We start from the raw sequence: 27,694 nt of genomic DNA on the forward strand, positions 1-27,694 counted from the left end.
GAAAGAAGAAAGAAAGAAAGAAAGAAAGAAAGAAAGAAAGAAAGAAAGAAAGAAAGGAAAGAAAGAAAGAAAGAAGAAAGAAAGAAAGAAAGAAAGAAGAAAGAAAGAAAGAAAGAAAGAAAGAAAGAAAGAAAGAAAGAAAAGAAAGAAAGAAAGAAAGAAAGAAAGAAAGAAAGAAAGAAAGAAAGAAAGAAAAGAAAGAAAGAAAGAAAGAAAGAAAGAAAGAAAGAAAGAAAGAAAGAAAAGAAAGAAAGAAAGAAAGGGTATTAAAAAGTGAATAAATGAAAAATTGCCAAATTTAAGGCCATTAAAAGTGTTAAATTCACTGTCAGAGGTATTATTTTTTTTTAAATTGGTATTATTTTTTACTTTTTACATTTTAAGCAGTCTATTTTATTGTCATTCACAAAGTGAAATAAATGTGAAACATCTGGTCAACATCAATGAGTCTATAAATCTGTTCTGTATAGTGTTCTATAGTTCAAAATCTGTATTAATGTTAAAAGATCCGTGATTAACACTTAATGTTGTGACAGTTTTTAAAAAAAATCTGAAGGTAATGAAAAAAGGTATTAAATTGGTATTAAATTTAACATAAGGATTGCTGTATAAACCCTGTGTGTGTGTATATATATATATATATATATATATATATATATATATATAGTTACAAGGGTGGAGTTGAATTGGTATTTTTTTTATCGTCATTTTTATCATTATCAGGATAAATGCCAGAAATTATCGTGATAAATCTTTTAGTCCATACCGCCCATCCCTAATTGCTGGTTTTGTTTTACGCAAATAAAACAACCCAATTTATAAATCAGACATTACCAAATCTGTGCATCTGCAGAATTGAAGTATTTTTTTTTCTCTTGGTAATTTGGGAAATAACATTCAAAGTGAATTGATTCCACATTGAACTGGCTTGTGTTTCCTGCTACTTTTGGATCCTCTGGTTTGACTGATCCGGTCTGACTTGGATCCGCCGCACAGACGCGCTGGGGGGCTTTTCTTGTGTAGATCCGGAGTAAACACAGACCGTCACCCACCTGCCTCCCTGCCGGCGGCCTGTTAGCTGGCCGAGAGCCACGGAGGACGGGTTTCCCTCCAGTCAGCAGGCGGCTTCAGGAGTCCGCGCTGGAAATGGAGATGGGAAGTAGAGGGCTGCGTTGGGATCGGGTCCCACAAACCTCCCGGCCGGGTTGAGCTTTGCTGCGGGCGGCTAAAAAAAAACCACTCCGGGATTGGGATGTAGCCTAGCGACAAGATGGAAATCAATGAGGTGGAAAAGAACCTCAAACAAGGTCTTTACAAAACAAAGACAAAGCAAGTAGGATATTTGGAGAAACTGTGTTTAGTGTGCAGCATCTTGGAAGAGACGCAGGGATTGGAACCAGCATTCTCTCCCTCCACAGCAATGTAATGGCCAAGCAATTCATTTGTTAAATTAATTCATTTCATTCGTTAACTTTGTTTATTTTGTGTTATTTATTAGTGTTATTTGAGTCATTCACAGCCTACTCTCGTTGCTATAACCTCAATCACATAATTGATGCGCGAAAGGCGAAATAGCTTGTGCAATGATGACAATGATGCATCTAACTTTCTGTCAGGTGACCTATGAACTGTCAATTATCCATCAAACTCCACAATAATCATGTTAACATTAAATCAGATAGATTTGTGTAGGACATTTCTCTTGCGGGACGGGAGAAGACACAAAATCAATGCATCTCTATTATTGTGTGGGCATGAATTCTCAGAGTTTTGCGGGCGGTAATGGTCAGAAATTCAGCGGGAGGGGGATGAAGAAAACAGTCCCACGCAGGGCTCTAATTGGAAGCACTTTTTTAATATCAAACGCGAAAATATATCTGTTTCCTCAGGGGCATCAATGATTGTCACCTGGTGGAAGAATATCCTGATACCGGTTTTAAAAGCTCCAGCGGTTCAACGCGGTCTTGAGCTTCTTCTGTCCACTGAGAATTGAAACGGATCTAACTTTACTTTACGGTCGTGGCCGAGTTTTTCCACCATTCAGGTTTATAGTGGTCGTCTCTCAGCGTTGAGACAGCGTTGCCTGTGGACTTCTGCTCCTAAACGAGATGTTCTGTCCTCCCAGATACCTGAGCCGTGTGTTCGGCCTGCACCCCAAGGAGACGGCCAGACAGCTGAGCCTGGCGGTGAAGGACGGCCTGGTGGTGGAGACGCTGACCGTGGGCTGCAAGGGCTCCAAGGCCGGCATCGAGCAGGAGGGCTACTGGCTGCCCGGGGACGAGATGGTAAGCCTGGGAACCACCGCCACGTCCACAACCCTTTTATTCTCACGTCTGACGCTGGTGCCTCCACGTTCACGCTGGGAGCAACATTAGTTTTTAAAGACGTCACTGGAAGTTCAGCAGTTTGGGGGTCGGCTGAGACGACTGAGATTAGTCAGTGCTCATCTGCTTCTCAGAATCTTATTTTCACTAATAATGATGTATATACAGGACTGTCTCAGAAAATTGGAATATTGTGATAAAGTTCTTTATTTTCTGTAATGCAATTTAAAAAATAAAAAAAAAAATAAAAAAATGTAATACATTCTGGATTCATTACAAATCAACTGAAATATTGCAAGCCTTTTATTATTTTAATATTGCTGATTATGGCTTACAGTTTAAGATTAAGATTCCCAGAATATTTTTTGAGATAGGATATTTGAGTTTTCTTAAACTGTAAGCCATGATCAGCAATATTAAAATAATAAAAGGCTTGCAATATTTCAGTTGATTTGTAATGAATCCAGAATGTATGACATTTTTGTTTTTGTAATTGCATTACAGAAATTTTCTGAGACTGTATGCCAGAGGAATAAAGGGAGAGTCAGGAAAGAGCCCAGTGCATCATGGGTGGTCCCCCAGCAGTACAGCAGCTTAACTAGAAGGATGGTTCAGGCCAACCGAGTCAGTCGTAACAGACTTTAAACCTGAACTTAAAGGATGGGGGGGTCTTTAATTAACACCAGAAAGAGCTTTAATTAACCAGAGGGATGTTGCTCACAGTGTGAACACGGCGTTTACCCACGTTCAAGGCTGACAGAGTCGTTGTTGATACCATGAGTGCTTAGCGGCGTCGACTCAAGTGTGTATTTAAAATTGCGTCAACACTTGCGGCGTGTTTCGTAGAGGAAATGCTGCTTTTGGTTCTTTTCTTTCCTGTATTTGCTTTATTTTGAGAAACATTTCAGTGTGAGGTAATCCCCTCGCTTCAGACTTCAGAGGACGGCTCACGTGCAGCTTACACCATCTACGAGCACGTCGCAGCGCAAACAAACCCCTTTTCCACCAAACCGGTTCCAGACCAACGGCAATAACAAGACTGGGAGACGGAGATATTTTCAAATAAGAATGAATCTGGATGCAGCAAAGCATCATGGGAGGAGGAGACAACCTGTCTTTTAGAGATGTGTCCACGGAGGAGCTACGCTGACCAAGTCCTGTTAGAGCAGATACCTGGTTGTTGCTGCAACTTTCACGCAGCGACGTAATGACGTGGCTCCCCTTAGCACCCGCGCTGTGGAAAAACAAACCGGTTCTCAGCTAGTTTGCAAGTTGAATGAGTTGTGAACCAGCACTGGACCAGAACCAGCACTGGAACCGGTTTGGTGGAAAAGGGGTAACAGAAGTTTCTGAAGGACATCAAAGCAAATTAAAATTGACGCACTCAAATATAAATCCTTTAAAAGAATCAGTTAAATGAAACGGATGGGGCCCTCCGTAAATTTCCCGCGTTGATTTCGTTCCTGTTTTTGCATGAAACGGAGCAGCAGCACTGGAGGTCATGGGGGGGGCGGTATTTAGTCAGTCTGGTAAACTAAAAACAATCAAAACGATAGAGAAGAACATCCTGAAGTGTTCTAATCACGTTTTGTCATCAAGGGTGAACGCTACAGACAACAAATTAGTGAAATGAAATGATCTCAACAGTCGTTGGTTAGTTGACGTCGGTAGTCGACTGCCCCCTGGTGGACATGTTGCTTAGCAACCGCCCGGATGTAAACAACGCTCAGATCAACGTAAGAACAGATGAAACCACACTCAAGACTATTGATCGCACCTCCTCAGCGGCGCGTGATGACGGTTTAACATGCAGCGTTTCAACATACACGCATCAGACTCGGAGAAACTTAGGATGTTTGGCAGTTTGTTTTTGTTTGTGATGATTTGATTTGGGGAAAAAGAGTTGGTCTCTCAGGACACGACGCTGGTGTCGAGTGACGTCCAGGTCGCTTTTAGCTGCAGGCCTTTTAAACACTGCTCTCTGAATCACTTGCAATCACAGGAGCCGAAGGCCGAGGGAAGCAAGGTAAGGGCTGCATTGTTCTTTTCCCAACCAGGGTTTGTCCCCCATCTGATCCCTTCATCCTCTCACCCCTCCCCACTAACGCCATCCTGCCAGAAATCGGGTCTGCCACAAAGCAGTGCAGTCGGGGATTTGAGTGAATCTTTTTTTTTTCTCAGCAGGCTGCAGATGAGTCAAACAGCGCAGTAAAGTTCTGGTCAGTGCAAACTAGGACTGGGCGATATGGACCAAAAGTCATATCTCGATATTTTCTAGCTGAATGGCGATACTCGATATATATCGATATTTTTTCTTTGACATAATTGGGGTTTCCCCCAAAGCATTATAGCATAGCATCTCTGTTAGCTTCATTTTTTTCTGAGGCAAACCCTTAAAAAAACAGTGAGTTTTAATACAAAGCCTCGTGCCAAATGTCACACAGGTATTTATTAACAGAGGTCTGAACAATATCAAAATGTATAAAACAAATGAAATAAAAATAAACTGCCTGCATATATAGAATAAAAATGCTTCTTGAATAAAATAAAACGAATATCCCTTTCCTGCATAACAATTAAATTAAAATACACTGTGCAATTAATACAATGTAGACAGTAACAGGCAGACTTTTCCACTGAGGTTCACAGTTGTGCAAATAACAAAACATTTGTGCAAATCTCAAATAAAACATGTAAACAGATATTGCATCTCTTTGAGCAAATCTCAAATAATTACAAGTCAACTACTGTACATTTTACAGATTTTGTGCCAGGAAAACTAACCTGTCACCACTGTCAAGTTTCAGCACACAAAGGTACTTTTTTGCCCGCGAGAGGGGTCAGCGTTGATTTACCGTCAATTTGACAAAAAATAAGCTATATCAATATAAACGATATTGCCATATCGCGTTTGAAAATATATCGATATATATTAAAATCTCAATATATCGCCCAGCCCTGCTCTGACCCAGTCAGCTCGCTGCCCCTTTTCAAGCGAGTCCATCTCAGGGTTGACTTGCAGCTCAGCAGTCAGTCACGCTGTCACTCAGTTATGCTGCTCAGAGAAAAAAAGCTTCATGAAAGTCCGTTGCAGCGCTGTTTCCACGTGGCCAAATTTCTTGCGGAAGTGATTTTGCTGAAACATGTGCTCACTATCAACCTGCAGTTGTGCTGTTTTCCTGATTGGACATCACGGTTAAAAGCTGATCCTCAGCACTTTAATACCACCAAGCACTGCCAAATGTGACTTGTACAAGTACAACTGGGACAATGATGATCATTTTTAACTCCAAAGTTTTAGTGTGGGACGTTGAGCAGTGCGAGCAAAGCTGCAGGTTGGTATCTGGAGTCTGTGAGTTTGCAGTACTTTGGTCTTGGTAGCTGTAGCTCTGAGAACGTCGTGGTCTTAACTTCTGTCCGGCATGCTTACTCTCCTGCTTTCTTGGTCTCGGAGGCGGGAGGAAGGCGGGTGCTTGTGCTCCGTGTAGCGCTCTGTAGCTCCCACCAGGCCCGGCGCTGGTTACGCAGGTCAGCGGTCAGCCGGAGGACAGAGCGCCTGAACGCCAGCAGCGGCGCGAAGCGGCCGCTAGACGGAGGCCAGGTCTCCCTCCGCAGGCGTATGGATTCAGTCCAGCTGGCATGAGCCGCGTCCTTCGCCTGACCTCAGGGATGTTTATTCCTCAAACCGATAACCACGGCTTTTACATGCCAATCAGAACTCTGACCAATCTCTACAACCCAGTCCTTGAAAATCGGTTTTAAAAGAGCCGTCTCAAGCCAGGCTGGATTAAGTCCAGTTTTCCCAAGTAAAGCGTTGCATTTTCTGTGAAGTTATACTATATTTTGCATTATTAATATTATTATCATATAAAATGTAACAACAAAGCACCTGATTCTTAGTTAATGAGAGAGTTTTGATGCACTTTCCACACATTTTCTTTTAACTTACTAATTCACGATTCTGACAGTGTTGTGCAAACGTTGCAGTGACTCTTCACACCCTCGTCAGCTGTGATCTTGCACTATTAAAAGTTATTTATTAAACGATATGGATTATTGATGACGCTTTGTACCATCACATTTTTAACAAACGTTCTTCTAAGATAAAAAGAGAAGGAAAATTATCCAAAATGGACAGGAGTGCTGCAGAAAAATGTGTAAATAAGCACCAGGCCAAACTTAGAAAAGGCAAATAAAATTAGGGCTGGTCAATTAATCAAGTTCAAATCCAAATTGTACTTTGAAATACTGAATCACGATCACAATATTTGAAAGAAAAATTTAAATGAGATATACCACCCAAAAAAGTGCTGTTTAAAAAGTTTGTTTTCAATACAGGAAAAGTGCTTAAACGTGAACCAGAGGATGAGCTGCAGGGATAGCTGGGTTCAGGAGTGGGACTGGTTCCCGGCTCCCGTCCCGTCTGTGAACTAGCGGGTGTAAAATGATCTTTGAGCGGGAGGTTGGAGGTGACGCCAGAATCACTTCAGTCCAGTCAGCGTAGCTCTGGTTCTGAGAGTCTAGCTGGAAACTTATTCTCACGTCATCAGTCCCAGGAAACCTGAGGGAATGGGCCCCAGTGGGCCGGTCCTTCAGGATCATTACCCCCCCCAAACTGCAGACACTTGTGTCCTTGGCTCAGGCAGCGCCGGCTTTTCGGAGTGAATCACTCGTCTTTCGTCAGTCGGTCCAACAATAGCGGAGCGGCTCTCCACATTCAGCTGAGCACAATGGCCTCAGTGTCGCCAAGTGTTCGTGTGGGTGAACTCTCTACGGAGTAGAAGCGCTCCGAGGAGGCAATAAAACCTAAGTGGGGATCATTTATGAACCCAGGAGAGGATTTTTAAGCGGTGTTCACTTTTGACCTTAATGCACGCTCGTGTAATTACCTACAGATGCACGTGTGATAGTTCAGTATTAAAGTTGTTATTATTATTAGCAACAATTTTCAAATGTTTCCTACACATTTTTAGCAGTAATAAGAAACGTAATGAAGAAAGAAGGGCTGGGTAGGGGCCACGAGAATGCCGGAGCCGTATTTGCGTTTTTTTTTTTTTTTTTTTTTTTTTTATTCTCTTTTTATTTAGAACAGCAGTATTCCATCTTACACGTTTTTACATTCAATCTTTAACTTAAATGATTTTGTCCCTACTGTCCTCCAGGCATTTTTTTATGAACAGTAATCAGAAACAATAACAGAAAAATAAAAAAAATCAAAACAAAACCAGGGAGCGCACCCATGTCTACAATCATTACATCATATAAAAAAATAGTTCACATGAAATCAGACGTGATTGGTTTCACATACTCAGTCCATTTGGACCAGATCTTATAAAAGTTTTCTTTCTCAACCTCGAGGGAGGAAGAGATCTTCTTCATAACATAGATCTTGTAGATGATCCCAATCCAGCCGTCGATAGTGGGGGTTCTACTTTTAACCATTTCCTTGTCGTATTTGCGTCTTTTCTACCCGTTTTTGGGTTTGGTTCGGTCGGTTTCAGCCGTACGCTTCAAGCGGTTCAACCAAGGGTCTGCAGACAGGAAAGTGCAGTCTGGTTTTTTTACAACCAACCTCCCTCTGAACGCCCTACCGATCAGGCCGAGCTTTCCAGAACTCAAACTACAAAACACATTATGACCACATTTAACAGAAATCTAGAATGAGGCCAAAACGCTGTTTCTTATTGCACCTTTTATTAAAGCGAGTCACAACTGGCCTGCTTTCCTCTGCCGAGTCGCTCCAGACTGTGAGTAGGACTTGGACCACTGACAGGCCGATTAGCAGATGAATGTCAAGTGTTTTTTTTTAATAGTGGTTTCATTTTCCTCCAAAAATAACTTAATCTCTAAACCAAATAAAAAGAAAATGTCTTGCCACATAATCCGTCCTTTGTTCTGCATGACAGAATTCAGATTTTACATTATGTTTGATAAAAGCAACATGCTTAAATATTAGAATCACGATTTCAATCTGATTATGATCAGCTTTATTCCATAATCCAGCGGCCCTACAAACTACTGTACGCTTCTTCTTGGTTAATTTTCAGGAAAATTGTGTTCAATTGTGTTGTTGAACAAAAGAAGCTGAAAAATCCTCAAATTATTTTTAAATGGAAGCATTTATACGATAATTTGAATGAAATAACCACATTTTAAAAACTGACTGTCTTCAAACATACAGGCACTGAAAAACACTATTCCTGAGAATGAAAGAAATGGAAAGTGCACAAACTACTGGCTGGTTTTAAAATAAAGAGCTATAGGAAGATAATTTAGTTGTGATGGAGACAGAATGGCTTCAGAGACATTTTGATCATAAGATTAAGTGAAAAGCAGTGGCCTCAGTGCCGAGCCCAGAGGAACGGCAGAAATTATACTTTGTACCAGAACACGCTAAGATTTTGCCTTCCCTTTTTATAGATTTATAAAAAGGTGGGTGCAATGCTGCCGATGTGCAGTTCCATGGTTTATCTGCACATAACTTTCAGGACGGAAGCTGCACAAAGGAAATATGGGCCCTATTACGTGCATTTAAAAGACTTCCTGACTGTTGCTTTGCTACAGCGTCTAGTTGGATGTTACAGTCATACTTTGTTTTAATATGTTAAGATTAGTCGGATTGCAGCACTCTTGAAAATAAGCCATTAAAAGGAACGCAGAGACGTTACACAGAGCACAGCTTTGTCTGCAGCTTGAAGTGCAGATTCTGAGTAGTAGGTAGTTTTTTTGTTTTTTTTTAAGGATGTAAAAGGGGAAAGAAAATGTTTTTCCTCCCCCGCTGTGGTTGGCGGGTTGGAGGGGGGGGTCACCCAAACATGTGTCCGTCTCTGTTTCCCCTGCAGGACTGGGAGGCGGAGAGCCACGACTGGTACTGCTTCGAGTGTCACCTACCGGGCGACGTCCTCCCGTGCGACAACTGCTTCCGCGTCTACCACCTTAAATGTCTGTCGGAGGAGTGCAAGCCCCGAGACGGCGGGTCTCACTGGCAGTGCCTCGCCTGCAGGGTGGGCGCATGTCGAACTTTGCATCGTTAATCTGTTTAATCTGATGCAAAACTCCAGAGCGACTGATGCTGTATCACCCCTCAACTCCGTCATCAGTACAATTTAAGACACTCGAAGCCACAGCTCCGTTTACGGTTCTGTTCACTTTGACGATGTTGGATTTAGCACATTGTTTTCATATTTAATGCGACTTATTCATTCCCCTTTGACGAGGTGTTTTTGTATCTGCGTTTATTCATGACTAGCTGCGTTTGTGGACCGCTTCCCTCTTTGATTTGCTCACATCTGTCTTTATTTCTTTTCTTTTTATCCAGGGGAGTAAAAAGAAGAACCTGAACAAACAGGAAATGTGTAAATACCTGCGCTTCATCATCCAGCGAATGAAGGAGAGGGTGAGCACAGCTCGTGTATTTACGCACGCCGTTGATGCACCTGTCCTTGTTGCACGTTAACAAGCATCCATGTTTCACGCTAAAACGAAGCCGAAGCCCCAAAGGTTCCACTAAAATTCGACTAACTGGCTTTTTTCATTTTATTTATTTATTTATTATTTTATTTAATAATATTAAACCGTTTTTGATCTAATGTTTTGTACTGAAATTAATATATAAAACAATTGTTTTGTCATGTTTTAATAATCGACCGACACCATCATTCTGCACGGCACACGCTGGCGGCGACTATTTTTGTTCTGGTTCAACAACAGTCAGGCCAACTAACCCACATTTTGGGGCTCAAATAAATGCCAGAATTTCAATGTGAATATATATTTAATAAAACAATGCCCACAGCTGGAAAATGGGAAAGAGAGAGACACAACGCTAGCTACGTTAACAGCCCTCAGGTGGTTCGGAGTGACAGGCTGAACAATCAGCGCCGTTGAAATAAAACTTTCAAATATGTCAATTCTAGGTTCATATTGTCCAAACGGACGGGGAGGGTTGGCTTACAGTTTTCAGGTGATCAGCCATGTTTGATGTGGAGCTGTGATCCAAACTGTTCCTTACAGAGTTTATACTTTTTTTTCCCCGTCGTCTATTTTTATGAAATTCTGCCAGACTGCAGACGTCTGACATGATAGAGTTCAACCAATAACCAGACCTTGTCCCATCTATCTGTCTCTAGTAGTGATGTGCTGATCAATACTGAAATATCGATACTTCCGATACCAGATTTGTACGCTATAAAATCGATTTTCATATCAAAAATATCGATACTTTTGATACTTCAGTCATTTGTGGTAATGTATATCATTGTGCGCGCCCAGCCGGCTGAGTTTTGTTTAAAATTGAATTTCTGTTGCAAATAAAACCTGTCTTCCAATTCATTGCATTTTTCATTGCATTTTTAACCTAGTTAATTTTGTCTTAGAAGTATCGTATCGGTACTCGGTATCGGCGAGTACACAAATGAAAATACTCGTACTCGCCTCGGTGTGAAAAAAATGGTATCAGGGCATCCCTAGTCGCTACCTCAGTAAACTTCTGACTTTAAAATAAATAGCTAAATAAGTGACTCTGTCTTGTATTCTTAAATGATCTAAAACACCATTTTTTTTATTTACCGCACATTAGGTGTATTTGCACAATGTATCGGTATTAAATCTGTATCACCGATACCAATTTTACTCTATCTATTTACTCTACTGTGTGCTCTGAAAACCCCACCTTTAGAACTTCTTAATTTCCTCCTGATGAAATAAAATGAAAGAATCGACCAATCAGAATTTTAGTCGAGCCAGGCTGCATCAAATAATCAGTCGACTGGGAGATTACAGCCCTGAAAAACCCACTGATAATTGTCTGCAATTTAACGCCTCTCTGTAGAATATTTAACTTTTGTTTTTGCACTGCAGAAAAATTAGACATTTTTTGTTTGTTGGTTTCACTCTACGAGAAGGAAATATCACAAATCCAGCTGTTGTTTCCAGCTCCTCGTCTGTCTCTAGTCTTCAGCCGCCCTGCGGCGTGACTGCTCGTGTAACAGCCGCGTCCGCCGCCCCATCACACCTCTCTGCCGCTACTCTCATCTCGCTCCCTGATTAAAAGTGATTTATGGGTCTCGTCTCACTTCCTCTGCCACTCGTTTCTCCCCTCACCCCGTCTCTCTCCCACCTCCCTCTGAACGTCTAATCCCTCTCCCCGCTCTGCTCTGCAGGCCGTGGACCTGAACAAAAAAGGCAAAGACACCAAACACCCCATGTACAAACGGCTGATCCACACGGCCCTGGACGTCTCCAACATCCAGGAGGTAACGAACCCAAACCCCCCGTGAAGCGGGATATGTACTCCTGTGTTGTTGTTGTTGTTTTTCCACTTGTCAGTTTTGGTGTCCTTTATTCTTGCAGCGCCGTCACAGGGTCCGAGTTATTTCTGAACACATTCGCCGCTCCAATCGGTTTCCGTATTTTGCGGACCATCAGTCGCATTATTAGGCACAATATCAATCAGCGAGTCTATTTTCATCCACAAGGCACACCGGGTTATAAAAACATATAAATGAAACTAAACAAAAACAGTCTGAGTCGAACTTTATCCAACTCAGAATATCGTTCAGTTGTAACTAAAACAGAAAAACACATTTTAAATCATTCGTCTTCCACAAATCCACCAATAAAAAATAGAGGAGGTAAGAGTCCTGTTCTCTGATTGGTTAATCGTTCCAGCGATAGCAGGCACATGAAGTTAGTGTGAGGTTGGAACAACGTTGTATTGCAACATTTGATTATAATGGATTATGATACAGATTTGAAAACTGGGTTTAATCTAAAAACCTGACGTTGACGTCTAATTACATTAAGGTAACGTGGACTAGATGTTGGATGATGGCTGCTTCCAGAACTACATAATTAGTTATCTAACGATGTCTGACTTTACAACCCGTATCCAACCAAGGACCAACTTTAATGTGTCTGAACAGTCCAAACATCGATAAAGGCACTGAAACATGTTGACAGGTTTTTGAGTTCAGTTACCACATACATATGGCGCCCTGGATTATAGTCCGCACTGATGATTTTTGAGAAAAATTAAGGATTTTGAGCCTTTTAGTGCGGAAAATACAGAAAACACAGCTCCTCTCTTCAGATCGAGATTTGAAAGTTCTCAGTTTCCGTTCCTTTATCTCTCAAACCCCGTTCTCCTGAGAGACGGGGATCGTGGCTTCAACCACGTGAAGTTTACAGCTAAATCTTGGTTTTACCATCCTGAAAGCATCACTGGTGACGCTGTATGTAAAGAGGCGACGTTAGAAACGCGTGTTAGTGCTGCGGTCTGGAGGAAGCAGAAAGGTTGGACTGCCTGCAAGACGTGCGTCAGATCTCTTCAGACCCAACAGTTGCTACGCCTTCAACGCTCTGCGGCGGCTCTCCGAGTTGCTGCTGCTTTTAGCTGCTTCTAGCTGCTTCTTCCTCTTAATTGATTATTATGTCTTATTTAATAATAATAATAATAATACATTTAATTTGTTAGGTGCCTTTCTTGGCACTCAAGGTCGCTGTACAACAATCAAAATACAAAAACACAATTTAAACAATAGAGAACAGCAAAGTTTGCAGCAGAACACAAAAGACCACGTAAGTTGTAAGTGTTCTTAGTTGATTCAAATCTCATTTGTGAAACAAACTTCACCAGTAAAGTCAAACATGACAGACATGTAATGACAACCAAAGATCTTTGAGTGTGGGGCTGGATTCTGAATGGATGAAGCTAGAATATGGTAGTTTCATTTTTCTGTGATGATAGAAATCACCAATGTCACACTGGATAGACTTTACAACAACATATATAGTCCATTTTCCACTTATTTCCTTAATGTCCCTGTTTACGTAATGTGCATTTTAAGTTCATACTAGGCCTGTGTTGAAAAAAATCGATTTTCTGATTCTAAATCGATTCTCATATTAATTCCTAAAAATCAATTTGTATGTCTAAAGATCGAAGAAGAGAATTTTCTTCTTCTTTTTTTTTTTTTCTTTTTTTTTTCATCATTACATTTTTGCCTGGTGAACTTTAATCCCAGTAGTCCCAGTAGTTTTGAAAACTCCTGAACTAAATGAACTTTTCTTTAGAGAAAATGCTGGACATTTCAGCTTAAATTTCTAAATGTTATATTAGTCAATAAAGTTCATATTATCTATATTTACTATAGCTTGTTTGGTTTCTCTGTTATCGGACACGGTTTGTCATGAAATACCTGAAAAATGCCTGGTGCTTCATGGCAAGCTGTGTAATGTATGTAAAATAATTTGTTTACTGCTTGAGCTGTTGCAAATTCTTTCTTTTTTTGCACTTTAAATGGATATTGAAATGCCTATTTGAGTTATTTATTTCTTAGTTATTTCACAAAAATTATTGTGAAATTATTATTTCAATAGTTATTTTACAGTTATATAATCCAGGAAACACTAACCCAAATCAATATCGAATCGGATCGGATCAAATGGTGATAATCAATTCTGAATCTTAAAGGTATTGTGACATCATTTTTAACATGCTTTTAACACTATTAAAAGTCTTGGCCAACATCCCTCAAATGTGTCTAAAAGAGTGTAACAAGAAAAACTTCACTCTAGTACTCCATTCCTGGCTTTTTATTACAGTGTTTTTTTGCGCCGTGAAAAACGGGTCCTTTTTCCCCTTTCCTGTCAATCATTGCTCCGCTCCTCCTCCAAACCTCCTCCAACCAACCGCTACACACTTCTGCCGTCTTCACACACACGCGCGCACACCGACCACAAACACCGACACACAGCCCAGACAGGGCGACTACAGCCCAGGGATGGAGTCCAACCGGGACCAGAGGACCGGGACCGCAGCTCCCCGCGAGCAATACGCTCACAGCGGCGTCGGAGAGTTAAGCCCGGGAGCGACAGGCGAAGCATGCACGGAAAAGGAGCAGGGCGAAGCAGACAGTCCACAGCAAACAATCATAAAAATAAAGGCATGCAAGCAGCACTGTCCCCTTATCTTAAGTCCAGTCAGTGGCCGCGGGTCTACTTAGCAGTTTTCCTCCGGTGATTAGAACAGAAGAGGCTGTAAACAGCTCCGTGTTAAGCCTGATTTATGGTTCCGCGTTAAATCGACGCAGAGCCTACGCCGTAGGGTTCAGCGTACGTAGCGCGTTGGTGCGTCGGTGTAACGCGGAACCATAAATAAGCCTTTATGGTGCGCTGGAGATGAGAGGAGGCAGGGAGCTGGGTGGAGGGGGCGGTGATTTAGCGGGCCCTGACGTCACGGCCCGCCACCAAACCAGGTGCGCCGTTTTTGCACAGTTATGCGGAAAATCCCAGAAAGCACACAATACACTGAATGTTAAAAGTTCGTTGTTTTTTGGGTGTAATTGATGTCAAGACACCCAACAAAACACAAAAAATCAAGAAAAATTTGTTTTTCATGTCACAATACCTTTAAGAATCGGAATCGAATCGATTCTTGACATTTGAATCGATATCCAGCTCTAGTTCATACAATATTGTGATTGGTCTGATCTGTTTTTAGTTTACATCATAACTGAACTAAGACACATTGAAGCGTGTGAAGGTCGAGCCTCGTCTACGACACGAGACACAATATCTATATACTAACGGTACAACAAGAAACTTTTATACTATCAAATAAACTAGATAAACTATACTGCAGCCATTCAAAATACAGGAAACATGTGTACTTACTATTCTAATCTATGAATCTATTATTTCATGTTCTGTTTTAATGTGTGACGTTTGTCCTTCGAGTCAAACCTCTTCTGTACCTTAACGGGTCTGTCCTGGACCTGCTGCACGTCCTCATCAAGCAGACGCCGTGCATATGAATAGACCTGGCTGTGTTTGATGTCTCCCTCTTCCCTCCGTTTCCATCTGTTTTACTCTCTCTCTCTCTCTTTCTTTCTCTCTTTCTTTCTCTCTTTCTTTCAGAACCTGTCTGAAGGGAAGTACAAAAGCTTCGATGAGTTCAAAGCAGATGTTCAGCTGATCGTTCACAACACGTCCATCCTGTATGGAGGTGAGTCGCTCGTACGGCTCTGATACATCACCTTTAACGGCTTCCTTTGCAATATTTGATCCAAATGATTTTCAGTAGGGATGTACCGATCAGGGTCTTTTGATTTTTAATCCTGATCCGATACTTTCGTAACGCATTAAAAAATTAACAAATGCAAAATAAACAGATCCAGGTTGATCCCTAGTTTTATTTTATCCTTTAAACAGAGCAGTTCTGTTCGAGGTAGCTTGAACAATCAAGTAATGATAGTGCAACTATTAATTAGTAAAAATAGTGTAAATTTAAACATAAACCTGAATTAAATAAAAACAGCAGCTTAACTTAAGCTTAACAGCAGGCATGAAAACAAATAAGCAAATAAAAGAGCAACAGTGTCATAAAGTACGGCAGTAATGTGATTTTTAGATAGATGATTTTATTTATATATATATATATATATATATATATATATCTCTGATCAGGATGCGCCGTCTGATGTCGGTCAAGTCTGAAACCATGTGATGGGATTGGGAAATCCCTAATATGACATGATACATAGATATAGAGACATAAAAGTGTGTTTGGAGTTAAAAGAGTAGCGATGATGGAAAGACCAATCCTTCTCTCCGGTTCAGAGACAGCAGCTCTGGTTTACAGACATCTGGGGGTGTATGGGCTCAAATTAAAGCCATAAATATTTTGTATCTGTAAATAAACTTTGTACTTGTAGAAATATTTTGTGCGTGTGCAAAAAATATTTGTACTTGCAAAAAATGATTATTGGCACGTCAAAACAGTGCCATAATTCGCCATAATTTGTACAAAAAAGTTTAGCTTTTGTGAAAAAAAAGTTTGTAGCTTTGTATATCCAATGTTGCACACAGACGAATTAATTCCAATGCTACAAAAATGTTTTACACATGCACAAAATATTTCTACAAGTACAAATATTTTTTGCACATGCACAAAATATTTCTACAAGTACAAATATGTTTTGCAAGTACAAATATTTTTGGCACACGCACAAAATATTTCTACAAGTACAAATATTTTTTGCACACGCACAAAATATTTCTACAAGTACAAAGTTTATTTACAGATACAAAATATTTATGGCTTTAATTTGAGCCCATAGGAGTGACGTATGGACAGGACCAAGAACAGCCAGGCGTCTTGCATGTGAAGTCAGAGAGCTACAGTGGTTCGAATACAGAGGAGGGCTAGTGGGAGGATGCTGGAGGATGCAGCTCCATCTCCAGAAGAAAATACGGGGAGATTTCTGGATGTGAGAGAGAGTGAGAGAAACGAGGAGGCCGCGGAGCCGAGGCCACCCTGGACCGCCGGACCTTCCTCCGTCCTTGTGTCGGCCTCCCGGCCAGAGTTACTGACTTTCAGACGAGCCGGTCTGCATGCACTTCAGAGTGATCAGCTATTAACAGCTGAGTACTCAAAACGTCGGTGACCTTGTGAGTTTGAGTGATTGTCGAAGCCTCGCCCGCCAAAGAAGTAGATGAAAAACACTTAATCGCTTATAAATACCTCTTACTCTCACCGACTGGCCGGGTTATGGGCAGTGACTCATACTAGTGTCTGCTGGTGGTGGATCTTGAAGCTTAAAAGGTCCGATTTGGTTCGAATCAAAGATAAGTCTGTGTTTAAATGAGTGGAGAAATCCCGAAAGCTGCTTTTTGCACCTTAAAGCCTCCACGAATACTTTTACGAGGAAGAAAACGGTGCAAATCGAGTGCCGTGGCCTCAACTTGGCACCAGTGCCTGATTTTTTTTTTTTTTTCTTTTTTTCTTTTTTTCCTGGAGGGATGTGTTTGGCATTGCCCTGAGTGGCCCTCGTAAAAAAAGATGAATGAGTAGACCTCTTGTAGGAGACGGCAGTCGCCTCCGCAGCAGAGCGCAAGCGTTTGGCTAATTTATGACGAGCAGCAGTGAAGGAGATCTGAAGGCCGAGAGAGGAAACTCAGAGTTCCAGTGTGTAACTTTCAGGCCGAAGTACAGAGCAGTATTCATAACCCCGTTTTCACAGCCGAGGGCCGATGTATGGCGTCTGTGTGTGGACAGAATCTTGTTTCCATTAAAGCGAAGTAATAATAATAATAATAGCTTGCACTTATATAGCACCTTTTTAAGGGAAAGTTAAGTGATTCACTGCTCTGAGGAAGATGCATGAATGACTACTTTAAAACACGTTTTTTAATTCACCTTCTACCTTTTTCCCACTTGAAAGTATGTAGAAGTAATTTTGATCAGAGGTGCAAAAACTGTCTAAAACTACAATGCAGAAAATCACATGATTTTTAAATAATTAATTAGCACGTTATTGCAAGACATTAGTGTTTGATCCTCAGAAAAGCAGAACTGGATATTTGGTGCAGAAACCTTCGTTGGCAACAACAGAGCAGACCTTTCCTGTGGTTCTGGTCCAGGTTCTGGTCCAGGTTCTGGTCCACTCCTCCATACAGAACTGAACTGAGACTCCAGCTTTAACCGCTGGGCTGATGCTCGGCCTTCTCGGAGCTGCTTACAGATCTGTAAGAGGAAACACGCCTGTTCCTCAGTCTCACTTCAGCGTCGGGGGCTTCTGCAGCAAACCTCCGCCGTTAAGGCCCAAGAAAAACATTTTTTCTGCGTTGTTTACTCCAGTTATCGTACAAATTCACCCCAGTCCTTCTGAACTCATTTTATTTTCCAAATATACCCGTTTCCTCCGATAAAAACTTGTAGGAGGGGGCGTAGATGAGGAAAGTGAGGAATGATGCCAATAAAAATGACTATTGCTCAACATTCATCAGCCCAGACTGGAGTAAGATCGGCTTTATTGGCTCCGAGCCACAAACAGGAAGTAAACAACATGAAGCAGCAACAGACCGAGCTGATGAAGCGGGAGACGGACAGGTGGAGGGATCCGGATCCGGATCCGGCCTGTTGAGTTTTCTAGCTGATCCACTCGGCACTCTCCCTTAAGCCGGCAGACACATCGTTTTGAACCGATTTTCCACTCGTGCAACTATTTTTTGGATCCTACGGAAGAGTATTAGGGCCAGGCAGGAGAAAAATAAAAATAATATTTTAGAGGAGGAAGATTTTTTTCATTATGCACTTCAAGAAAAATGTCGAGAAAAAAGTTGAAATGTCGAGAAAAAAGTTGAGAAATGTCGAGGTTAATGTTGAAGTACAATTTCGAGAAAAAAGTCGAAATGTATTTCGACTTTATTCACGAAATTTCGACTTTATTTTTGAAATTGTATTTCAACATTAATCTCGACATTTCCACTTTTTTCTCGAAATTGTATTTCAACATTAATCTCGACATTTCCACGTTTTTCTTGACATTTCCACTTTTTTCTCAAAGGGCACAATAAAAAAAAATCTTCCCCTCTCAAATATTTTTTCTCCTACATGGCCCTAATACTCTTTCGAAGGATCGGGCCAGATTTCAACCCAATAGTTGGTCGTGCCTCACGTAGTATACGTTGGGTAACAACGCGAGAGTGACACCTCACGATGAGCTCCCGATCACGAATCGTGTGCTCGCTAGAAAATCCAACATGTTTGAAACCCTGGTCGCTCCTCGTGAAGGAATCGCACAGCTGAAGCAGTGCTGAAACCTGATTGGCCTCATCCTTTCGCAGACAGCATGCGCAATCTCTAATACATTTTTTTTATTTAATTATTTGTAGTTTAAAGTGTTGCAAATTCACATTACAAATCATGTTTTCATAGCAGCAGCAACAAAACCAACATGACTAATAATAATAGTGGCAAGGGAAAACACAGTGGCAGTCAGTCTCTTTTCAGCACAACACCTGTTATTAATAGAGGCCGGATTCAATTTGAGGAAATACGGTTGGTTGATATGTAAAGGAGTAGTTATTAGCTAGTAGTTACTGTCCTTTAATTATGCTACATTTAATTATAAATTACTGGCCATGGTTAAAGTAGAATTAACAATCAGAAAAGATACTGTGAACTATTTCTGGAGTTAACTGTTACTGGCTTGAAGTTCCAGTTCAAGTTGACTTTATTAATACCCGTAGGACTTGTTTTGCAGTAGATGGGAGAGGCATCTCACACACAATCTTTACAGACATTAATTTGACACAGGACAAATACAGAGAACAGGTTTAAGACGGCACAAGACAGACATGGCAGGTACTCACAATGCTCACTGAACAGGATAAAAGTAGATATTGCCCACAAGGCAAAGAATAATAAATAGAGGTAGAACCAAGGTGAGGGTTTCTTATAAATAGAAATAAAAATGGTGTAAAAAAAAAAAAAAAAAGACAGAAAAAGTGCCAAAACGTACATATGCAGTAGATGGTATTGGTCTAAAAGTGCTGTATGTAGCTGATGCTGCTTAGCTCCAGATCTCACTGAAGGATTGAAAGACTTACTTCCCACGTCTGCCCAGAAAATTCCTTGTCCAAACACGACGTTTTCTTATCTTTGTTCTTTGTTGATTTATCGCCACATAGAATGGCACAAATTGCTGAGGCAGCGCGTTTGTTCTTGCTGAGCATCTTCGGCGTCTCCCACTTAGGGGTTCCTCCTTTTTTCTACTTCTTTTTGACGTTGCAGTTCTAGTACACAGAAGTCCGACGGGAGTATTATGAACGTATAACATGAGCAGACGGGTCGCAGCAGAGCATTGGGACGTACAGTGTGAGACCATAAATCGTGGTGATCTAGTCATGCAGTGTGAGATGCGGCTGAATCAAACAATTTAAAATATCGCACAGTGAATGCCCAGCTTTAGAGACGAGGTGAGAACCTGCTGTTCTGGAGGAAGTTGTGGTGCTTTTCCACCAGCACCTACTCAGCTCAACTAGGCCTGGTTTCTTTTCCACTACAATCCATCACCTGGAGCAGAAGTAGGAGGTTGGAGTGAAGCTGCTGTGACATGTTTGATTGTGTATCTAAACGAAGACAACAAGATACTAGATACGAGATAATAGATGTGCTGCTGGGTCTGTGACTTGTGTTCAATATCAAGTTAAAAAATTAGAGTGAAAGAAGCTTCAAGCGGCAACGCTTTTTAATTTTTTTGCTTTGTCTCTGCTGCTGAGAAGTCCGTTGGTAGCCGCCAGCAGCTATGAAGTGACAGAGCTCCTGGTAGATCTGGTCGTTCCTTATCTCCGTCTAGATCCCCCTTTTAATTCCCTCCTCAGCACCAGGTTTATGAACATCTGCACCTCAGAGTTGGATCACCAAACAGACTTCTGCTGCCGTTGCTGGTGCAATAAAATGAACAAGAAGCTCCGTCAGAGTCTCTTTCACTGATGTCACATCCTGACTCAGACGTCTGACTCCAACCCCCCGACCAATCGGTGGCCTGTAGTGTGATGACATCACAGCCCGACTCAGCCACTTAGAACCTCAGCAGAATAGATACAGAAAAGTATCTACTCGACACGTTGGACCCCCAGTGGAAAAGCGCAAAACGGAGGCGAGTCGAGTCGGGCTGAGTAGGTGCTGGTGGAAAAGCACCATTGGATTTGTGCTTCTCCCCTTGAGAGGAGCCAGCAGGGATGGTTGGACATCTGGTCAGGATGTCTCCTGGACGCCTTCCCAGTCGGGGGTCGCAGACCGGCGCTTAGATCTCTCGGCTGGACTGGAAACGCGTCGGTATTCCTCTAAGAGGTCTGGGCCGAGGCTGCTGCCCCGTGACCCAAACCCCGATGAACACAACTGCTGTACAAGAACTCTGTCCATTAAAATGACAACATGAGGAAATAGTAAAGTGAATGAGGAAGCAAAAGGACCTGAGGAGATTTTAACTAAGATAGCTCATGTGTAAAGGCTCAACTTTCAGCTCAAACTGTATTAGGATCTAAAAAGCTGATTTAATATCCATTTTAATTAATCAAATTAATTAAGTCACTGATCCACAAACGACTACAGAGCTGCTCTATGTTATAAGATAAAGAACAAGTCATTCCAACATTAAATCTGAGTAATAAACTGTTCGGACAATAATATCATAAACAGCTTTCAAACTAACTTGTTGTCGCTGGAGTTAATCTAATGTTTTTGTTTCTCGTCGTTCTCAGCAGACGTTAGTGTGCCTGATATTAACTTGAGTTGCTTCACGTCTGGATTTGTCCCCAACTGACCTTTTTTATTAAACCAGACTTTCAGGGATGTTTTGGGTTTTATGTGTTTTTATTTAAAAAGTAAAGCAAGGACAGTTTTCCTCTTCAAACATGCACTAATCTGTTTTATTTTGATGTTTGCAGTTCACAGTGACCAGGCCGAGATCGCACGGCTGCTCTTCACTGACACATGTCATGAGGTACGTTTTATCAGGTCTTATCTCATTAAGATCGGAGGTGAGATGTTTACATTTCAAGACGGATGATTACGCGTCTTGAAAGAGCATAAGAAAAAAAGAGACTAAGGTCAATGATTTGCAATAAAACTGACGGTTAAATGTTTGAAATTGTTTCAAGAGAGAAAATGTTTCAGTGAAGACTTCAAAGTATTTTTTCCAAAACCTTCAGAAAGTTTAGTTGTGATATGAATTGTTAGATATTTAATGTTATTTTTCTCTCTTTTCTGTTTCAGCTGAACGAGTTGTTGTTGTGTAAGAACTGTTTCTACTTGTCCAACGCCCGCCCAGACAACTGGTTCTGTTATCCCTGTGTGAGTACAAACAAAGCAGCTGCAGCGGCACGAGTCCAGACTCTCTGGGACAAGTAGTATTTAACGCAATATAACAATACTAACACTGGTAACGACACTGGTTACCATGGTAACACCAGTATCAACACTATTAGCTCTGGTAGCAACACCAGTTACACTAGTAACAACACTGGTAACACTACTAACACTGTTAACAAACCTGTTTACACTAGTAACAACACTGGTTACACTACTAACACTGGTAACAACTAGGGCTGCAACAACGAATCGATAAAAATCGATTATTAAAAGCGTTGGCAACGAATTCTATTATCGATTCGTTGTGTCGCGCGATTATTACGTCACTCACTAAGTCGCGGACTACATTTAATGCTGCACAACGCGCTGACGCTGACGTCATTTTTAGGTTAGAAATAAGAAAACTTCTTGGTAAGATCCTTAGTTTTTTGAGTGAAGGCAGTGAGAGAACAAAGTGTAATGTTCAAACAAATCCTGCTCCAGCTCAAATCCCTTTTAAACAAAGTATACCTCTTTTGTGCACTTCATTTTTTAAATATTTGGCAGATGTAAAGCATACATGTGTATGTTTTCTGTGTTAGTCCATTTAGTTTTTTGTTTTTTTTTAATCAATACTTTAAAAGCTCAGGGATGTTCAAGGAGCGACCTGTTTGGAAACTTTCTGAAGATTATCTGCACTGTGAATTTGCACTGTCAGTTCTGTTTTCAAATAAATGGTTGGAATTTAATGCTTTTTTTTTTTTTATCTGATTCATCGATTAATCGAAAAAATAATCGACAGATTCATCGATTATTAAAATAATCGTTAGTTGCAGCCCTAGTAGCAACACTGGTTACACAAGTAACAACACTGGTTACACTACTAACACTCAGTACGTGCACATGCAGCGATTCAAACTGGTTGGAGATCATTTGCACACATCGTACTGACTTTTAAACTGCATGTGAACACCTTAAGTCAGTCAAGTAATCTGATCAGACTGGATTCATCAACCCGCTTGCAGCACCTAGATAAGCCAGTCGCAACCGCCTTGTTAATGCCATGTGTACGGGGACATGGATATTACAGTCTGCGCATGCTCGAGAATTTCCCCCGGGTGGGGTTTTCCCCCGGGGGAGGGGATTCACCCAGAAGGGAAAGGAGACGACGCAACGCTGCTCAGTAGTAGCTCCCTGGGGTGTCGTGTGACTGCTTCAGGGGTGTCGTCAAAATATGTCCTATTCTGACATTTCATATATAAATACTGTATTTTCGCGACCATACGGGCGCCGTGTGGAAAGGCATAGCCTCAGTCTTATGTGTCATATTTCTGTATTTAAAACACACACGGCGCACCGACCGAAACGGCACACACACAAGAACACACACACACACAAGCACAGGAGTGTGCGTAGGCTATTTAAAAATACAGCGGGAGCAAAACTTTGTTTGATTGTAGGCTACTTTATTTCAGTTTTTACATTAATCAAACCCATTAAGTCTCATCCTCTGTTTCTGCATTAAAGAGCTCCGCTAAATCAGCTGTGCCAGTCCGCTGCCTTCCACTCCTGGAGAAACTCTTCTCCCTCAGTCATCCGTCGCTCACATGCCGGTGCAGCCTTAAGTCTGATTTATGGTTCTGCGTTAACCAACGCAGAGATTACGCCGTAGGTTATGCGGCGACGCACACGTACGGTGCGCTTCGCCGCGTACGTTACGGCGTAAGCTCTGCGTCGATTTAACGCAGAACCATAAATCAGACTTCACGCCGGCTGGAAAAGTCTCTTTAGGCAGTCTTTCTTTTAAAAGTCACCATAGTTTCTGTCCATCAGCGTGGCAACCAAGCACAATAGTGAACGATGAATTCTACTCTGGTGCAGTTAACGTGTTCAAGTTATTGCTACAAAATAAACGGGACTTATGCATTTACAGTCAGAGCGATGCAGTGCAGTTTTTAATTATATTTTACTCTGGGGTGTCGTGAGATTTTATTCACTTTTGAAAGGTGTCATGACTGAAAAAAGGTTGAGAAAGGCCATTTTAGACAGATTATTAATAGGAAAGCAGTTAGAATGCACTTTTTCCTTTCCTTGTTGATAAGCGGAGGTCAACCGGAAGTGGCTTTGTTGAAATGGTTACCATGGTTACCTCGGGTACAGCGCCACCTAGCGTCACGGAGTCAGCCATGCTCTGGTTACAGTGGTTTATTCAATCTGATTCAGTCTGATCTCAGAACAGCATGTGTAATCAGACAAGTTGATCCAATCTTCTGCATGTCATTATCTGATCAGATCTCCAACCATGTTGAATCGCTGCATGTGCACGTACTGACTGTTAACACTAGTTGCAACAATGGTAACAACACTGGTTACACTAGTAACACTGGTAAAAACACTGGTAATAACACTGTTTACACTGGTAACACTGGTAACCTTAGTTACATCACTGGTAACACTGGTACCTTTGTGTGGCCTCTGCAGACCCCCAGTCACGACCTGGTCTGGGCCAAGATGAAGGGTTTCGGCTACTGGCCGGCCAAAGTTCTTCAGAGGGACGACAACCAGGTGGACGTGCGCTTCTTTGGACACCAGCACCAGAGGTTAGCACAGCTGGAGCAAAGAGGCTTCTCTAAGTTCACGAACACCAGGCCGACGTTTTTAAACCATGCAGGGCTGCTTTAGTAAATGTCTGTCCCCTGCAGAGCCTGGATCCCGGCGGACAACATCCAGGACATCAAGGTGAGCGTGCAGCAGCTGCAGGTGAAGCGCAGCAACGGCTGGAAGAAGGCGTGCGAAGAGCTGGAGGTGTACCAGCGCTTCCTGAGGGAGGGGCGCTTCTGGAAGGCAAAGATGGACGAGGGCCCGTCGCCCCCCCAGGCCCCCCAGACCCCTCAGCCCCTGCAGCCCCACCAGCCCACCCACAGCCAGCGGCAGCAGCAGGAGGAGGCCAGCGGCAGGACGGAGCGGCTGGAGCAGACGGAGGAGGCCGAGTCCAGCATCTCCTCCACCAGCAACGAGCAGGTCCGCCATGTAAGTGGCAGCATCCCCTCTCTGGTTCTCCACGTTGATAAAACCAACGCCGGGTCTTTTGTTTCTCCTTCGCCGACTTCCATTTATCAAACAGGCCTGAAAGAGAAATGATGAATGAAGTCTGCGTCTGTCATGAATCACGGTACAACGCAGCCACAACACAATCACTAGACGTTTGTGTCTGCAAAAGCTTCATATGGCGTTCTACATTTGTAAAAAAAAAAAAAAAAGCTTCTGTATTCCAAAAAGATATAAGGGGGGGGCACAAAATATGATAAAACACCAGTGCTGAATAAAAGCAGAAACAGAAACGGCTTCAGAAATGTCGCCATCTGGTGGTTGATCTGGAGAACTGTTGGCACAAATTCTGGATTATTGTCTTTCTATTTCTTTTTTTTGCTGTACATAATATTACGGTGCAAATTTAACCAGTACAATTTCTTGGTGGCATAAAATGTTATGATGAAGAATGTTTAGGACCGTAAATCCCAGCGTGGGTCTGAAGGAGTGAAACGATCAAAATCTGAAGTTTGTACAATTTTTTTTGTCACTTTCCCGTCTTCCAGGTTAACACGGGAACACAAAATGAAGCCACACGTCTACTTTTAAGTTTAAAGGAGCTGCTACTCTGGTCGCCGTATTGTTATGGTTTGGTCTAGTGTGGCCACGTACAAGCGCAAATCACACCATGGTGTTGCGCCCCCTCTGTTTTTGTCCTTGTTTAAAAAGTCTCCTTAAAAAGTCTTAAATTCCATTTAAGCTAAAATAAGGCCTTTAAATGTCTTAATTTGTTTAAAATCTCAATCGAAGGGTCTTAATTTTAGAGGGAATGTGTACAGTCATCATTAAAAAGTTTCTTTCATGGTTTTGAGGAGAATCTCCTGTGCAGGTTCTAAATCTGTGTTGCCAGGTTGGGCAAGTTTCAGCCCAATTGGGCTAAAAAATATATATTTGAGCTGCTTTTCCTGGTTTTTACTAAATATTCAAAAAAATTATTAACAAAATTATTGCAGAGAAAAGTAGAAAGATACACAATAAACTCACTGATATTTTATTTGCTACTTAAATATAATCTACTCTTGCCTGAACTTTTCTTTTGGCTATTTAGTGCCGTTGTGAAGCTTGAAATGTATTATGCATTTAAAAATTGATGGTTTTAACATAGATAAAGTATGATTTGGGCTGGTTTTTCATTATTTCGGGAGGTTTTACATCGCATCTGGGCTGGAACCTGTCAGATCTGGCAACCTCGACCTCAGCACTGGATTTCTTAGTGACTGTCTTTTTGGTCTTAAATTTAGGGTGAAAATGGTATTAAAAGTCTTTAATTTACCTCGGTTAAACCTGTAGACGCCCTGTATAGAGTTAAGATGGTCATATGCGGTCGTTTTTCCTCCAGCTCAAAGGCAGTCAGGAGCCCAAGGCGAAGAAAAGCCGACGGACTCAAACTGTCGAACCCAAAGAGGAAGCCAGTGTAAGTGAAAGAAAGAAAAAAAAACATTCATTTTCCAATCAAGCTTGATAAGAGATGTATGATCTGCAGTTAAACAGTAGAACTTTATGATTTTCAGCATCAAATATAGTAGAAAACTTGAAATCTAAAACCGTGAGCTGCTGTTATCCGTGTTGCGTAAAGGTGTCTCTGTTTACGCCGTCTTCCCTCGCAGCAGGACCTGGAGCCGGAGATGGAGGCGGTCAGCTCCAGCCAGGAGATCCCGGTGTCGTCGGCGCCGCCGCAGCCCGAGAAGCTGTCCGTGTCCACGCAGACGAAGAAGGCCAACGGCGGGTCGCCGCGCACGCTGCACCGCGGCACCCAGACCAACAGCGAAGGCGCCTGCCAGATGATGTGCCACGAGAAATACACCAAGGTGTTCAACGACGTCAAGGAGATGATGAAGGCCGACAACAAGAGGGAGACGGAGCGGGTCGTCCGGGAAGCTCTGGAGAAGGTGAGTCTGCACTAAAGTGGCTTTCGTCAACGAAAATTATGACCAAATATCGTTGTCTACGAACCCTTATCACCTGAGGAAAACGAGACGCAACAAAAATGCTGGTCATGTGACGATAACGATAATTAAATATATAATGCAATATCGTAGAGGAATAAAATGTAGATTACAAAATAAAAACTGCTAAAATTTGTTGAGACGAGACGAAATGTTCTACCAAAGATCCTTAATGTCCAGGGGCCGGATTCACCAATATGTTCTTAAGAACGATCTTTAGAAATGTCTTAAGATCTAAAATTAAGAAGTTCATAAGAAAGTTCTTAAGTGAAATTCCTCAATATTTTCTTAAGAACTGTCATTTCTTAGGAATTTCTTATTTTTCCTTTCCTTCCTTACTTAAGAACTTCTTAAATAATAATTTAATAATAATTAACTACCACGCTAACTAACATGCTAACAAACAGTTAACAGACTCTTTGTGTAGTTAATTACAAAGTATATCCTCAAACTATGACCTACTAGTCTAAACTTGTCTAAAATGTGTTGAAAAAGGTGATATTAGAGGCTTTTACCTTTTCACAGAAGAAATTTTAAGACAGGTCAAGGTTCTTAAAGTTAAGAAAAAAGTCAAGAACAAATTTGAGAACTTTTATTTCAAGAATACCATTTATACTTAAGTTTTTTCTTAAGAAAAAACTTAAGAAGAAAGTTGAGAAAATACCTTTTTGGAGAATATGACTTCTTCTCTTTTT

At 41.6% G+C, this 27,694-nt stretch overlaps 1 protein-coding gene across 3 annotated transcripts in view; it reads left to right on the top strand.

Annotated features, from left to right (window-relative positions):
• The window catches only part of zmynd11 (zinc finger, MYND-type containing 11), a 49,770-nt gene that overhangs the window by 13,289 nt on the left and 8,787 nt on the right, over positions 1-27,694 (top strand). For 2 of the 3 annotated variants that reach the window (XM_061731684.1, XM_061731686.1), the window contains 12 exons: positions 2,126-2,285; positions 4,327-4,350; positions 9,167-9,328; positions 9,643-9,720; positions 11,486-11,578; positions 15,243-15,330; positions 21,561-21,616; positions 21,889-21,966; positions 24,445-24,563; positions 24,666-24,993; positions 26,393-26,467; positions 26,661-26,942. In XM_061731684.1, the coding sequence (XP_061587668.1) occupies positions 2,126-2,285; positions 4,327-4,350; positions 9,167-9,328; positions 9,643-9,720; positions 11,486-11,578; positions 15,243-15,330; positions 21,561-21,616; positions 21,889-21,966; positions 24,445-24,563; positions 24,666-24,993; positions 26,393-26,467; positions 26,661-26,942 (1,543 nt within the window). The remainder of the gene's footprint in view (positions 1-2,125; positions 2,286-4,326; positions 4,351-9,166; positions 9,329-9,642; positions 9,721-11,485; positions 11,579-15,242; positions 15,331-21,560; positions 21,617-21,888; positions 21,967-24,444; positions 24,564-24,665; positions 24,994-26,392; positions 26,468-26,660; positions 26,943-27,694) is intronic. The other variant, XM_061731685.1, reaches the window with a different exon arrangement.

Source organism: Cololabis saira, chromosome 10 (assembly GCF_033807715.1).
Source record: "Cololabis saira isolate AMF1-May2022 chromosome 10, fColSai1.1, whole genome shotgun sequence".
Lineage (NCBI taxonomy): Eukaryota > Metazoa > Chordata > Actinopteri > Beloniformes > Belonidae > Cololabis > Cololabis saira.